The sequence below is a fragment of the Dromaius novaehollandiae genome, chromosome 26, assembly GCF_036370855.1.
Source record: "Dromaius novaehollandiae isolate bDroNov1 chromosome 26, bDroNov1.hap1, whole genome shotgun sequence".
Taxonomy (NCBI): domain Eukaryota; kingdom Metazoa; phylum Chordata; class Aves; order Casuariiformes; family Dromaiidae; genus Dromaius; species Dromaius novaehollandiae.
Window position 1 is genome coordinate 8,363,415 of NC_088123.1, and position 14,950 is coordinate 8,378,364.

Below are 14,950 nucleotides of genomic sequence, written 5' to 3' on the forward strand. Positions count from 1 at the left end.
CGCGCGTTCCCGCGGGGCTCACGCCTCTCCCTCCCGCCCCGGGGCGGCTCGCCGGCGGCAGAGCCATCCCGCAGGTCTGCGCCTGCAAAATGCCGCCTCTCACCTGCCCTTTTCTCCTTCCGTTCCAGGAAGATCGTGGCCGAGTACGAGAAGACTATTGCCCAGATGATAGGTGAGGCCTCTGCCCCGCGCGGGGCAGACCGGGCGCCGGGCTGTGCCTCAACCAGCCGTCGGTCCCCGCGCTGTCGCTGTGTCCTACGTGCTTCCGTTCTCCCTCGCAGAGGACGAGCAGAGGACGAACATGACGTCTCAGAAGAACCTCCAGCAGCTCACGATGGAGAAGGACCAGGCCCTGGCAGACCTAAACTCTGTGGAGAGGTCCCTGTCGGACCTCTTTAGGAGATACGAAAACCTGAAGGGCGTCCTGGAAGGCTTTAAGAAGGTCCTTACCCCTCGGGTTCCTCCTCCCCCCCAGGGCTGGTCCGAGGGCAGCGCTCCCGGCAGCGTGGCCTCCCCCCGTCCCGTGCAGCGACGCTGCCGCTCCCTTCTCTCCCACGCGGTGCTTTGCCCTGGCCTTTATCTGCTTGCTTTCCCCTGCCGGCTGCTTGATACATGAGCAGAAGAGGCTTGTGCACGTCCCAGGCAGCCCGTGGTGGGAGCGGGGCGCTCGGAGAGCCCGCTGGTCTCCGTATCCGTGCCAGTGCTCTCCGTTTAACCTCTGAGAAGCCGCATCCGAGGCAAGAGCAGATGCCGGGGCAGTGCATCCTTAAAAACACTGGCTCCATTTACCCAAGGGCTTTTCCATGCTGCCAAGCTGGATAAAAGGCTCCAGCATAAGTGAAAAACTGGGCCTATTTAATGCCTTTTTCTGTTACATTCAGAACGTGATAGGTGAGAGTATCATCTCTGTACTCAGTCCCCGTTCAGATGGATATACTTTATTTTCCAGAATGAAGAAGCTTTGAAAAAGTGTGCTCAAGATTACTTAGCCCGGGTCAAGCAAGAAGAGCAGCGGTATCAGGCCCTGAAAGTCCATGCAGAAGAAAAGTTAGACAAGTAAGCATCCCATTTGCGTTGGGCCATGTGCAATGCAGGTCGGCCCTTTCTGGGTGCTGATGAGAGGGAGGAGAACAGGTGGCTTTTCCTGCTTTCCTTCCATGGGGTCTATTCATAAAAGCGTGGCAAGGCCTCAGAGGGGCTCACGTGAACAGCCCTGCCCATCCGGCACTGGCGCCTGAGATGATGTACGTACTGGTCTCCGTTTGCGTTTCTGAGGTTAGAAGGCAAGAGCTTATTGATGCAAAAAGCCGCTGTTTATAACCTCAGATGTGAGTTTAAATGGATATAATTAAGCCAGCACAAATCCCTGGACTGGGTTCTCTGATCTTCTGCTTAGCTTTTTTAGTGGAGGCCCTGAGGTGCAGAGGCTACGTGCAGTAGCTTAGGAAGTTCCCACATTTCAGCTGAGCTCTCGTTTCGTGTGTGCGAAGGGGGTCATGCAGCTACCCTGGCTGAGCCGGTGTGCAGCAGCTCATGGTGACCTGCTCATGCACGTGAGCCCTGAGCTAAGTGGGTGAGGAGCTGGTTTACGTTAGCCCTGAGAAAGCAGAGTTTCCGTACCAGAGTTTGGAGGAGTTGCCTAATCCAGCTTCACACAGGGTGCAACTTTTCCATGCAGGGAAACCTTCCCTGGCTGCCTCCAAAGACATAACCGCTGTCTCTCTCTCTCCCACCCCCACCAAGAGCCAACGAGGAGATCGCCCAGGTGCGCACAAAGGCGAAAGCCGAGAGCGCGGCGCTGCACGCCGGCCTCCGCAAAGAGCAGATGAAGGTGGAGTCCCTGGAAAGAGCCCTCCAGCAGAAGGTAAAGCTCCCGCTGCTTGCGATTGCTGCGGTACTGTTTGGCTGCCCCGAGCATCTCCTTGGTGCTGGAGGTGGCCTTTGGGTCTCTGGCCCAGAAAGTGCTTTTCTGCATGTGACTGTCCTCTCGCAAGGCGATGCGAGCTCTGCCCAGGCTCAGGCAAGGCTGCGTGCAGTGGCGTGGCCTCCAGTGCTGGGCTGGCACGCGTTGAGCTGTCTGGGAGCACGGGCAGAGCTTGCTCACGTGTGCCTGCTCACGGACACGCGGGCTGAGCAGCAGCAGATTTGGGCAGCCAGAGCTGCGGGGTCTCAGTGCCGCAAACGCGGCTGGGTGCGTTGGGGGATGAGGAGAGCTGAGCCCGTGCTCCTCGGCACCTGGGTGCTGTACGGAGGAGCGGTGGCAGGGGCAGGCGCAGGAGCCCACTGCACCTTCTGCTGCTGGAGCTTCGTGCGCTGGCTCAGTGGCAGATGGGCCTGGGCTTAATCCCCGTCTGGTGCCACAGCGGGAGTCCTCAAGGTCTGCTTTTCTTCCAGAACCAGGAGATTGAGGAGCTGACCAAGATCTGCGATGAGCTGATAGCGAAGCTGGGAAGGACAGACTGAGCGTCACCACCCTCGTCCAGCACTGTGCACTTGGCCGCTTTTCTCGTACCTTCCAGCACCTTGCCTTATTACCCCGGATACCCCCAGCAGAGAAGCACACGCGTGCGGCTGCCTCCCGCTTGGCTGCCAGACTCGCAGCCTCACCTGCAGCACCGGTCCCCGCAATGTCCCAGTCGCCGGTTCCTTCCCAGGCTTGAGGGCCCTGACGGGCGCCAGGGCTTGGCTCGGTTCTCCGCGGCCGGGCTGGACGGGTGCACTGCCCTCGGGGCCGGCCGGCCGCGCGGTCCCTCTGCGCCCTTCCCAGCAGCGCGGCGGCTTCCAGGGCTCCGGCACCCGGGCGCGGGCTCTAGCTGGGCTCGCATGAGGTCTGCCACTGATTTCTCGCTAGATGGATTTGACGTGCGGTAGGTCCTGCCCCGCGATGCCGGGTCTGGCACAGGCCGGGCGGTGCACGGGTGAAGTGGCCTGGCGGTAGACGGGTTTTGGGGAGGGGGTGGTTTTCACGGGGATGACCCACGCCTCCCGCACACCGGTGAAACACGGCACAGCACATCCTGGTCCCTGGCCTCTGGGGAGGGAAGCTCACGTCTCTCTGCGTTCGTGCACTTTATTAGCATTGCACTCGGGCTCTCCGCTTTCCAGTCCGGCACGGTCCTCCTGCACCTCCCATTGCCACGGGAGCACAGAGACGGCCGCTCGGCCCTGGTCACTTCAAGCCTTCTCAAAGAGAGCGCGGCCGAGTGCTGGAGCTGTCTGCAGACGGGGGTGGTTTGCTCAGAGAAATGGGGAAGATCTTGGTTCTGGCGAGCTGGGACCCATCCTCCCTCCCTGCAGCAGTTCTGCTGCTCACCCCGGCACTTCCTGGTGGTTATTCGTGTGGGTTTCTAGTCTGCTTCAAAACATGCAGAGCCAAGGCCCTGCTCTTGGGCGCACGAGCTGCAGGGAGGTGAGTCCCCCCCCCCCGTAGCTGCTGCAGAAGGAAGGAAGTGAACCCTAAACTTCTTCATGATTCTGCTGACCTAAAGATCTTTCCTCCTAACCAGTGCGGAAAGGCAATGAAGCGCAGTAATGCTCTGGGTCTTGCGCTGCTGTCAGAAGTGCCCATGCAGCACTGAATACTAAGAGAAACAAACAAAAACCAGCTTTAACAAGCAAGGGCAGATCCAGGCAGCCATAAAATAAACCTTGAAATCTGGATGCAAAACAAAATCCGAATTTCCATGCAGGCTGCATTTCAGAGGCGTTCGCCTCTGGCCGCGCCAGGCTCGAGCAGAATTGCTGCGGTTGCCCTCGTGCTGCCGTGGGGCCGGCGGGGCTCTGCGGGGGGACGTGTGTTGAAGGCACGCGTGGAGCCGGCGCCTGCCCGCCTGGCGATGCCCTTGCGTGAGCCCTGGCTGCCCCGGGGCTCGGCCGCTCGCGCCCCTCGCCCGGCTGGAACGGTGCTCTGCAAGGCTTCCCCTCGGGGTCGGCGCAAAGCAGGCGTGTCCTCCAGAAAGCGGGTAGATTGGGCGAGGCAGTAGCTGCAGTGGCAGAGGATTCTCTGTTCCCACCTTGAATGGATAGTGACAAAGTGTCCAATAAGGGAAATATTTGCTGTTTTGACTGTTTCCTACCCAGCCTAGCTACAACTTTAGCAAACCTTTTTGCTGCTGTCTTTTTGTAACAGAATCAAGTTGTTTTCCCTCTATTTTCTAGTTCCCTGTGTTGAGCATGCAGTGCAAACATCTGTTTAAATCAGAGCCATATACCAGATAGATATTTTATTAGTTATATTATGTATAGAGAGACTTTATTATACACCTAGGCAGCAAAGATAGATGATGGCAGCCTGCCCTGGCACGCGACAGGCCGGGGGTGCGTGGTCCCGCTCCCCGTCAGCGCGGCGGAGGGGCTGTTAGCGGTGCAGAGGCCGTTCGGAGGGGTGGACCTGCTGCTTTCTGCTGAGCAGTCAGCTCCTTGCACAGCTGACAGACAAGAAAAACCTCTTTTCTCTTCTTCCTCCCTGCACATCCCTATAATACACTGGTAGAAAAACCTCTATGAGATGATCTGCGAAGGCAGTTTCTGTCCGGGGAGTCAGTGTGCCAACCACAGCCCGCTGGAGCGTGACTCCTCCACTCCATTTCACCAGCATTTGGGACTTCTCGGCTAGCATCATTTTCTTCTTTTCTTATTCTCACGTGTGTCCTTGGGGATTTGGGTTCGTCCATTTGCATCTTGTTCAGAGATTGGAAGGAGAGCAGAATTGCACAATTTTGGGGGTTTGTAAAAAGTTAACTTGGGGTGGTTTCCAGTTTGGGAAGTTTTGATTTCACCACTCAGCAGCTACCCAGAACCGTAGCTTGCCTGCTATGAAGTAGATCCTGCAGTCTTGCCTCTGCTGCAAGAGGAGCGGCGCGAGAGGCAAGGCTGGCTGTGGAGAGCTGCTCCCACGGCAGTCATCTGCGCTGGCAGCATCTTCCCCCTTCCCCTGCTCCCCGGTGTCTTGCGGTTGCACTTTCACTGCCTCTGTCGTCCCCGCGCTGCGCCGTTCCCGGGCCTGTCAGCATGCACTTACGATCTGGGCAAAGAAGATTCCTAAGGAATGATTTATTAACTATACTATGGTTATAGTTACATATCTATAAATAGATATATAATGGTTCCAGTTACACAAAATAGGAGGCGTGTGTGTAACTGTAAGTGGGCAGGACTGCTGCCGCTCGCGTGCGGAGCCGGGCGCCGAGCTGCGGCGAGGCCGGCTCGGGTCCTGCAGCTCCTTCGCTGCGAGGCTGCAAGGGCACGGTGCCGTCCTTCGCTAATCAACAGCGTTTGCAGCAGAGTGTGAGCGTCCCTGCTGCTCCCAGGTCGAGGAGCCGATCGCGGTCGTGCTGCAGAGTGATTTCCTCGAGCGTCTGGGGAGCACGATGGTGTTCACGTGCTGCCCGTGTTCAAGCCAAGAAGCGTCACCGGTGCAGGGCAGCTTTGCGGATACCCACACGCTGAGGGCCGAGCGTGGCTGTGTTCGTCTCCTCTGTCTTTCTCTTGCAGTAGAATTTCAGTAGCCGTTTCTGACAGTCGAGGGTGCCTGCCTGTAAAACCGTTAATGTTGCCGTTTGCAAGTGTGCATTTGCCCGCAGAGCTCTTGTCCCCAATGAAGTGCCAATGAGTGACCGTCCTCACTGCAAATCCGCTCCCACCCCGTCCTCCGGAGCACCCGCCCGCGTCGAGGCAGGAGGACCTCGTCTTTGCATTGACTACTACCAGGATTGCTTTGTACAATGTATGTAACTGCCATCGACATAAATTTTATATGTACAATAATTTCCCTTTTATATGTCAGGTAAATATTTGTAAGAGTTATACTCACACAAATGAGATTATTATAATGATTACTAATATATTTTTTCCATGTTTCATTGCCTGAATAAAAACTGTGTTTACCACTCTCGAAAGGTTCTTGGTATTTATTAGAAGATTGGTGATGGATTTTTAGAGAAGCCAGCTTTACTAGGAAGGACCTGATTCTGCCTCATTCTTACTAATAGGGTTGATAAGTCTTGATTTCGAAGAAGCACAAGTAGCATCCGTTCCTGAAATCTGCTTTTATAAACTCTGAAATTCAGATCCGAAATGACTTTGAATGCCCTGTTAATTCCTAGCGTGCTGAAATGCTGTGCGTGGCAGATTTCCCTAAGCCGCGGAGCAGCCGCCCGCGTGCCCCGCGCGGGGACAGCCGCTGCAGCAGCCTCGGGCGCTTTCTGCGAGGAAGAGGAGCAGAGAGCGGTGGCCGTGCGCTGGGGAGCAGGACCTGGCTCCATCCCCGGACCGGCCCTGGTGCCTTTCGTGGCCTTGGGTAAATGCTGCTCAGTTTGGCTTCTCTGGTGACGGTGGAGCCTTTCCCTGCCCGGCTGAGCGTCGCCAGAGCGAATAGGTGAGTGCAGGCTTCCAGCCATCCTCCTGCCCCGCTTTGGGATGGAGACTTCGGAGGATTTTGCCCCAACTAAACTGCTGCAAACAGCAAGAAAGGCGTTTTTCTCTGCACAGAGCGCGTTGGCTTTGTCAGGACCGCTGAGAGCCGCCGCAAGGTAACTCGTCCGCAGCCAGCTCCCGGCGCGGGGACCGGCAGTGTGGAGCAGGGCCGAGCTCGGGCAGCCAGGGAGCGATGCCGGCCGATGCCCTTGGGACACCGCGTCCCCTCCTGCCCCGCTAAGATGGCATTAGCCGGGGCTGCATAAGTGTGTTATCCTCAGCCCACTGATCCAATCACTCCGGGAGATTAGCTGTAAAACCTTAATACAAAGCAGAGGCTGGGCGGCCCCGCTCCGCACACCGCTGAACATGCCCGCGCTGAGGACCCTGCTGGCCCTGGCCGTCGTCACGTCCCTGGCCGGAGACAGTAAGTGTCCTGCAGCTAACGGCGGTGGGAGACGGGCCGCGGCTCCGGCGGGAGCTGCCGCTTCCCTGGGGCGCCCGGGGGCTCGCGCCCGGCCCGCGGAGGATGAGCAATCGGTCGATCGATGGCCTTGCAGACGTCGCTGGGTGCTTTGGTCCATGGCCGGCCACATCTCAGCTGGGCCTGAGGCGTCAGGGTCCCCCTTCGCCGTGCGATGAAGGCAGGCAAAGCAAACCGCGCTGACCGCGGAGCCGGGCGCCGCTTGCCGCGAGAGGGCCCTGCTCAGCCAGGAAAGCAGACGCGGCCATCGCGCCCAAGCTAAGCGGTGATTTAGCCGTCATGTGGTCTGCACGGCTTCCTGGTTCAGGCTGAGGCAGGATCTTCTCTCTCTTTTTTTTTTTTTTTTAGTTGCCTTCTCTGCAGGCATTTAAAACAGTGCTGCCATTTAAAGCCTATTCCTGCCGCAAAGTGATGCTAACGCTTTTAGGTTTGCTCAGCTGGTTCCCAGACTGCGCTGGGCCCCTGACACCCGCGCGTTTTCCTCTCCGAAACGGCCGGACAGCTCTGGTGTCTGCTGTCAGCTCTGATGCACAGAGTGCCCAAAGAGGCCGGGAGCAGGTTACTACCTCGCGTCCCTCCGGCACCGGTGGGAAGTGGCTGGAAGAGGAGGCTTTGCGCCCCCCCCCCCCAAGCTGGTGCTTTGCAGGCGGGTGCTGCCTGCGTCCCTCAGCACTGCGCGTTTCGGGTGCAGTTTCTGTGCGGTGTTGCACATGCGGAAGCCGCATTAGTTCAGAAACACACAAATGCCTGAAACCTGCTTCCACAGCTCGGCTGAACCCTCCCTTCCCCCTGAAAAATTGTTCAGTAAAGTGAAATTTGGCAGAGAAAACCAAAGGGCTAGGGTTTTTTTTTTTTAATATTGTTTCTACCTATTTTTAGTCTAAGGGAAATGATGGGAATCTCAGTTTCAGGAAGTCTTTGCAGAACCAGGACTCGGAAGAAATGGCCTGCGCGATTTAGCGCCCATTGCTTTGAGTCACACTTGGAACGGTTTCGCATGCCTTTGCGCACGGCGGAGACCCTGGAGGCCGCATCCCGAAGCCTGTGCATTTCTCTGGGCTTGCAGACGCCTGGCCCCGCTCTTCGGCTGCAAACCCCCTTCCTCCCACCCCCTTCCCTTCCCGCAGCGGGGAGCGGTGCCGACTGGGAAGCGGTGCCCCCAGCCCGTCCCCGCACGCCGGGGCTCCCTGCCCGCACGTGGGCGGCCGCCAGCCTTGGGCTGCTGCTTCGGGGCCCCGCGAAGCCCGAGGGGCTGCCGGTGGGCGCGAGGACGGCAGGGCACCGCCGCGCTCACCCTCCGCCCGCCCTGTCTTCGCGCAGGTAAAGCGCTGAAATGCCACAAATGCGTCGCCTCCAACGAGAACGACTGCAACAAGCAGGGCTCCCACAGCTGCCCCCAGTACGCGGACGCCTGCGCCACCATCACGGCACCCAGTAAGTCCCTGCCGGGCGGCGAAGCGTCGGCACGAAGGGCCCTCGCCGGCTCCGGGCCGGGGCCGCTGCACGCAGCGTTACACAGCCGCACCAGCTGCAAACCGAGGGCAAGCGGCAGCCTTGCAGGGAGGCTGCGAAAGGGGAAGTGACGGCGGCGCCGAGGAAAGGCAGCGCGTCCCGGGCCCCACGGCGCGGAGGGCAGCGTGGGACCGAGGGGCAGGAAGGGAGCCGGGGCCGGCCGCGGTGGAGGGGGCATCGTCCCCGCCCCAGAGCATCGCGTTTGCGGGGGGCGGGGGGGCAGCCGGGGCAGCAGGCCTTCCCCAAGCAGGGTTCCGGCTCAAAACAGTCGTGCAGCTGCAAAGCGGCTGCAGAGAGGCCCCTCTGTGCCCGCCTCTGCGAGGACCAGCCCCCCCCGGGGCAGGGGGCAGCTCTGCTCACGCAGGCCACAGCCTCAGCAGGGCTCTCACCCCCAGCCCCTGCATGGGGTGCACGGATGGGAAAGGCTGCCAGTCCCTGTTTAACTGAAAGTCCCGGAGCAGCAGCTCCAGCAGCTAATCACCCTCCCACTTACTGGGTGGGCAATAAAAAAAAACAGTGCTGCTTGACACTGTCCTGCTGGGGGACTGCATTTCTCAGGCCCAGAGCCGGTCCGTGGGAGGGCAGGCTGGATGCTGCAGGCTGGGTCCCGCCGTGGGCTGGATGCTGCAGGCTGGGTCCCGCCGTGGGCTGGATGCTGCAGGCTGGGTCCCGCCGTGGGCTCACCCACTGCCTGCCGTCGCCCTGCTGCAGCTCTATTTCCCATCCGCGCTCTGGGGTGAGGGTCTGCCGACGGGTGCCGTGCTGCGGCTTCGGGAGCTAAGCTGAAGTCCTTAGAGCAGGGCACAGCGAGAGCCCCGAGCAAGCCCAGAGGTGCATAAAAGAGAGCCCCAGGGCTGCAACTCAGCCTCGGGAGGTTCCTGCCCTGCGACTAGACAGCCAGAGCAGGGAGCATGAATGGACTCCGGCTTGTGCAGAAACGTGTGTGATTTCATCAGCTCCAGCTCTTTCCGGGTCACCGGTGTGAAAGCAGCCCAAAAGCCGTGGGAGTTTCTGTAGGACACCTGAGGACAGCCAAGGGAGATGGCCTCTTCTCTGTGGAGAGGTTTCGTGTGCAGGAGCTGGGATGTGAACACAGCTGACTGTGTTCCACTGGGCTTTATGATCATCTGGATCACAGGCCCCCGGGATTCTGCATTTCAGGCATTTTTATAACTTATCCCAGCAGAAAATGACTGCTTTTGACCTGACTGGCTGACAGAAAACAGTGGAAGCAAAAACCAGGGTCAAGCCAAATTCCAAACTGTTTTGCTTTTTGTGCACTGGGATTTTTCCCACCTGTTTTTTTCCCCAAGTTTTTAGTCTTCAGAGACAGGCTTTCAGCCTGAGATAAATTACAGCATTTTTCTGGCGTTAGGAGAGTCCTTCTCTGTGACATGCTGTTCTGATCCTCCAGAAAGGCTTTAACTCCCTCAGACCCATCTTGCGGTTGCAGGACCGCAGCACAGCCTGCAAGCGCGAGCACAGATGGGGCCTGAAATCCAGCCCTCGCTCTGCCTCGGAGGCGCGCTGCATGTGTTTTTTTGGCAGGGCTGTAAGTATTTGCTCAGTTCCTTCACGGGGGGGGGGTGCAGGATGCGGTCTGCAGTGGTGCAGAGCGATGCCACTGCACGGGTGCCCTCGGCCATCCGACCAGGAGACCCTTCGTTCCAGGTCTGCAGCGTAACCGGGGTGCAGCGCTGCGGGCGCTTGCCCCGGCGAGGGATGGAGACGCCAGCACCGCGTCCCGCCGCCGGGGCCGTGCCTAACCACCCGTGTGCATGTGCTTTTCCTTCCAGACAGCATCATTAAGTCCTGCTCCTACAAGTCCTTCTGCGACGAGGGGCGGCGCGGCGGCTCCGGCGGGGCCACCCTGCAATGCTGCTTCAGCGACGACTGCAACGGGCCGCAGCGGGGCCCGCGGAGCGCCGGCGGCGACACGCCGCTGCCCCTGCCCGGCCTCCTGGCCCTGGCCCTGGCCGGCGCCCTGCTGCTGCGCTCGCTGTGACGGCGGCCGGCCCCGTCCGCGGGCCGCTCGCTGCTAGCTGCACCAGCGTAGGGACGAGCACGGCGACAACCCGCTGCGGACAGCTCGCTTGCCGCGAGCTTCGTGCTCTAGAGCCGGAGCCGCCCTCCGCTAAAGCCCGGGAGAGGCCAAGCCGCCCACGAGTAGAATAAACGCTGCCGCTGAAAATCGGATTTGCAGCTACTGCTTTTCATTTACAGGCAAACCGTAGCCTAGCAAGAGAACAGGCCCTGGCCAGACCGATGTGGCTCCCCAGCGCGCCCTGTTTGCACGCGCGCTCGCTTGGGCCACGTCTGCCGCGGCAGCTCAGCGTCTTGGCCAGCTTCGCCGAGCAGCGAGGGCCGGGGCACGGCGCGGGCGGCCGGACCGTCGCCCCTTCCCGGCTAACTAACGCGCTGCCCCGGCTGATGTGCTGCCGCGCTGGTGTGCGCTAACTTGAGGTCTGTGTGTCAGCTGCGGGGACGGTTTCTTTCTTCCTGCGGCTGCACAGATATGGGGCCTGGATAGACTATAAATATATTTGGTGTGAAACATTGGCTGGGTCTGTGTTGTGCATTTCTTTGCATTTTTTGCCCAGAGGACTTGTCCACTTGTGCCCCTCGCCTCCAGCAGCCGCTGCTCCCGCCCGAGCAGAGCCCGCGCCGGGCGAGCTGCGCGCCCCAGACAGGCAGTGCTGCCCGCGTCTGCCGTCGCTGGAGAGATTAAACTTTCTGGTGACTAATTCATCCTCCGGCTGTTACAGCCATCTCCGGGAGATCTTGCTTTTCCTCTTTCCAGCGCTTTCCCTTCGAACCCCTGACGAAGGGGCGTGTCCTGCAGGTGCCTGTTGTTGTGAGCTGCTCTATTGTGATTATATGTAGAGGTCCCCCCGCAGCCCCCAGCCCCCCTTGGGCAGGTCCAGTGCAGGTACCTGGAGGAGTTTGCAGTCAGAGGGGAAGAGCAGCGCCCAGCCGAGGTGAGGCAGAGCCGGGCTGTGCGGGGAGCAGCCGGGGAGCTGCAGGGCGCAGGGCTGGGGAGCCCCAGGCTGCTGCCCGGGGAGCTTGGCTGCCTGCTAAAACACGGACAAAGCTCCCAAGCCTTGCTGCGTGCGGAGGGGACCTGCTGAGCACTGCAGGACTCGGTGCCAGGCAGCAGCCAGACCACTTTTCCGGTTATTTTCAGTATATGATGCTAATGAACGTGAAGGGGTCTGCACTGAGGCAGGCAAACGCCAGCGCTCCGTTTGCAGCAGCGGCTGATGCTGCCTGTGGGAATGTCCAAGGAAGGATCAGCAGGACGTGGAGCGGGTCCTCTCCTCCTGCGCTCCTCAGCCCTGGCCAGCCAGCAGCAGTTTCGGGCTGCCCTGCGCACGAGGGCTCCTCGGGGCAGCGAGTCCCTGGGGTAAGGGAGCCCTGTGGCTCGCAGAGGGCAGGACCGCGAGGGAAGCTCTGGCGCGGGGCTTGTTCGGTGGTCTGAGACCGCTGGTGTTCAGGCGAGCTCTGGCGGAGCTAGGGACACCCCCAGAGTGCTTGGTGCTGTTCTGTTTTGCAGTGCAGAACGGTAGAAGTGTGTGAACGAGAAGGAGGAATGAAAAGGGAAGGGTAAGGGAGGGGAGAGGGGGATGGCTGGGAGCATGGAGAGGAGAGCAGCCTGCAAGAAATGTGGTTCAGGGCAAGAGAGCAAGCTGCTAACGGAGAGCCCTGCCACGGTTCTGCCAGCAAAGCAATCTGCTAGGAGTTTCCCTTAGTCATAACACAAGAAAAAAGGGAACAGGTACTGAAACCAAACAGGGCAAGTTCAAACAGAATGTGTGCCTTGATCCAGCTGTGGAACTCACTGCTGCAGGATGTTAGTTACTGAAACAAATACCTTACTGGGCTTTGAAGGAAGAGTCAGAAAGTCCGGAGAACATACATACATACACATCGAGTCTTGTGAGAGTTAATGCTAACACATGTTGACGAGGGACGCTCTTCTGCTCCAGGGACAGACTACTGCCGCTAGAGGTAAGGCGCCCTTGAAAGCAGATTATTCTGTGTCTCTGGTGGGGCCTGTGCCCCTTCTCACGGGGCACGGAAAGGACATTTTCCTGAGACGGACTTTGGATGCTTGTAGGACCTCCAAAGGCCCTGGGGACATAGACGTGCCCTGCTGACTCCCCCTGCCCCAAGCCTGGCCACCCCCACGGCCCATTTCCTGCCGATTCAGGGGCTGTTCACACCCCCAGGCAGGCGACAGCAGCAAAACGTACTGGAAAAAATATAGGAAGAGAACTAAAAGGCTTTCCAAATAAAAATTAAGGAAGAGCTCAGTGTGACTAGCTGCCATGTGACTGTGCCTGTAGAAAACAGAGCTGCTTCAGATCCAGGCTCTGGTGTAAGTCACAAGGTCTGCAGAAGATGCCCCAGTACAAAAATACTCTGTGGAACAGTTTAGTCTTTGCAAAATAGGCAGGGAGGGGGGGAAAAAGACAGAGCAGTTGGCAGGGGAAGTCTTGAGAGAGCTCCAGCAAGAAATGCCATTTCCGTCCTGTATGTAGAAATACCAGAAAGAGAAATCCATCTGAAAGTGCCAGCTGCTGTGAAAATGCTGGTGTGAGCCTGCTCAGAGACCATCCCGCGGTGCAGGGCCGGGACCTCTGCTGCCTCTGTTGCATTATGCTTGCATCTCCAAGTGTGCCTGTGCGTCTCTGTGCTTATTGTAATGCTGAGCATATTTAGCATAGATATAAGTACGGTTTTGAGTGGGTGAGCACTGGGACAGGCTGATGGACTCTCCACCTTTGGAGATTTTTTTCAAAGCTTTCCTGGACAAGCCCCTGAACCTCGTCTCATGCAGAGGTCAGCCCTGCTCTGAGGCAGGAAGGCTGCCCTTCAAGCTTTTTTTAAATTATTCTAAGTATAACCCTGTACTGTGGCCTTCATTTCCATAACTGGTGTTTTTCACGCTTCAGGTTTTGGTTCCCTTCTTATAATACCTTCTAAAGCTGAAGCTCTAACATCCAGACAGCGAGTGCTTGGCAGTTTTAACCTCTGCCCCTTCGGTATCTCCAGCTGGGCAGGGACGGGCTTTAGTCTGCGTCCATCTGCGCGTGGAGCATTGGCTTTACACGGGGTAAAGCACCAGCAGTCGTTAGGGATGATCCTTCCCGTAAAGGGTGCGTGAGGGGCAATGCCAAAATGCTGCTCCTAGTCGCACACAGCCAGATGGGCCCCGGGCAGCGGCACCCTGGGTGCAGCCGCTCGCAGCCGTCAGCAGCTCTGCGGGAGCGTTGGCAGCAGCAGATGCGGAGGGAGGTCACCAGTTCTTCTCTCCTGATGTAATACATGATGCGTTTGGGGCTGCAGTTTCCAGGAGGGCGTGTGGCTGGGCCGTCCCCACCAGGGAATCGCAGGCAAGGCTGAGAGGGCGGCAGGGACGGGCGGGAGCGGGGGATCCTGCCGCCCTGACGCGTGGCCGATGGCCGCCGGCAGCGGCGCGGGGCCGCAGCGAGGCTGCACGACTGCCCGCTGCAGTGACCCGCGCCGAATGCGCGCATCGGGGAAGCAGCCCTGCGCGAGTCCAGAATGACCCCTCTGGAGAAAAGAGCAGAACAGTGGGAAAAGGCCACTTGCGGGGTGTCTGCGTCAACAGGGCGCCCAGGATCGCTTTCGCCTGCGCTGGGAGAAAGTGTTTCAGGGCCAGATGCAGCTACAGCATTAGCGAGGGAGAGGACGGGGACTTCCCGGGGCGCAGCTCGTCTGTCACCCGGGAGCCCACGCTGGCCGCAGCAGCGCAGCCCCGGCGTCTCCTGCCCCCCGAGCCCACCCGCACGTCCGCGGCAGCTTTTGCAGGAACCGTGGCCCGTGCTGGGCTGCTCAGCTCCCTTCAGCAACACGCTTGAGCCCACGCCTAAATGTCTAGCTAACCCCGGCCCTCCCTCTGCGCTTCGTTATATTGTCTGTGCAGCGGGTTAGAGGCTGCGCTCTGCTGTGACAGGCTGTGGTTTCATCTGCTGCTGCGGCGGCAACGTGGGCCCAGGACGCAGTCACACAAACGAACACACGTGGTTTCAGTAACAGCATTTGGGCAATCGTCTGTAACGTGGACAGAGGAAAACTTTGTTCTGAAAATGACCCAGGCCATCGGAAATGCTCAGGATTGAGGCAATGTGTGTACTTAACAACACTGCATACAACAAGCTCTAAACACTATGCAATTGCTCTGGAAAAAATCTTGAAAGACACAGCACAGGATCTTCAAAACTAGAGTCTTCATTTAAAATGAAAAGGCAAGAAAACCCCAGGCACATCAGCAACAAGGTGCACAGAGCTGGAGAAGGGGATATTGCACAGAAACAGACAAAACTAGCGAGCATTTCCAGAGGGGACTCTGCAGAACTGGTCCTCGAGTGGGTGCCAGGAATATTGCTGAGCTTCTGGGGCCAATTCAGCCTGATAGGAGTCGTGGGATTGCTGGTGTGAGTACCAGGCCCAGCCAAACAACTAACCAAAGGCTAATTGATGCAAGCACGTATGGGATCGGTTGCCTTCTGCCTT

The 14,950-nt window shown here is 58.8% G+C and overlaps 1 protein-coding gene and 1 long non-coding RNA gene across 4 annotated transcripts in view; both read left to right on the top strand.

Annotated features, from left to right (window-relative positions):
* Positions 1 to 5,897, top strand: part of TACC1 (transforming acidic coiled-coil containing protein 1) — a 29,397-nt gene extending 23,500 nt beyond the window's left edge. For all 3 annotated transcript variants that reach the window (XM_064497842.1, XM_026114214.2, XM_064497841.1), the window contains 5 exons: positions 129 to 172; positions 282 to 442; positions 950 to 1,056; positions 1,744 to 1,864; positions 2,395 to 5,897. In XM_064497842.1, the coding sequence (XP_064353912.1) occupies positions 129 to 172; positions 282 to 442; positions 950 to 1,056; positions 1,744 to 1,864; positions 2,395 to 2,463 (502 nt within the window). In that variant the 3' untranslated portion in view covers positions 2,464 to 5,897. The remainder of the gene's footprint in view (positions 1 to 128; positions 173 to 281; positions 443 to 949; positions 1,057 to 1,743; positions 1,865 to 2,394) is intronic.
* A 1,977-nt stretch (positions 5,898 to 7,874) lies between these two features.
* On the top strand, positions 7,875 to 10,969 carry LOC135323674 (uncharacterized). Its single transcript, XR_010385152.1, has 2 exons — positions 7,875 to 8,332; positions 10,207 to 10,969. It is a non-coding gene; the product is annotated as an uncharacterized LOC135323674 (long non-coding RNA).
* Positions 10,970 to 14,950: the final 3,981 nt, after the last annotated feature.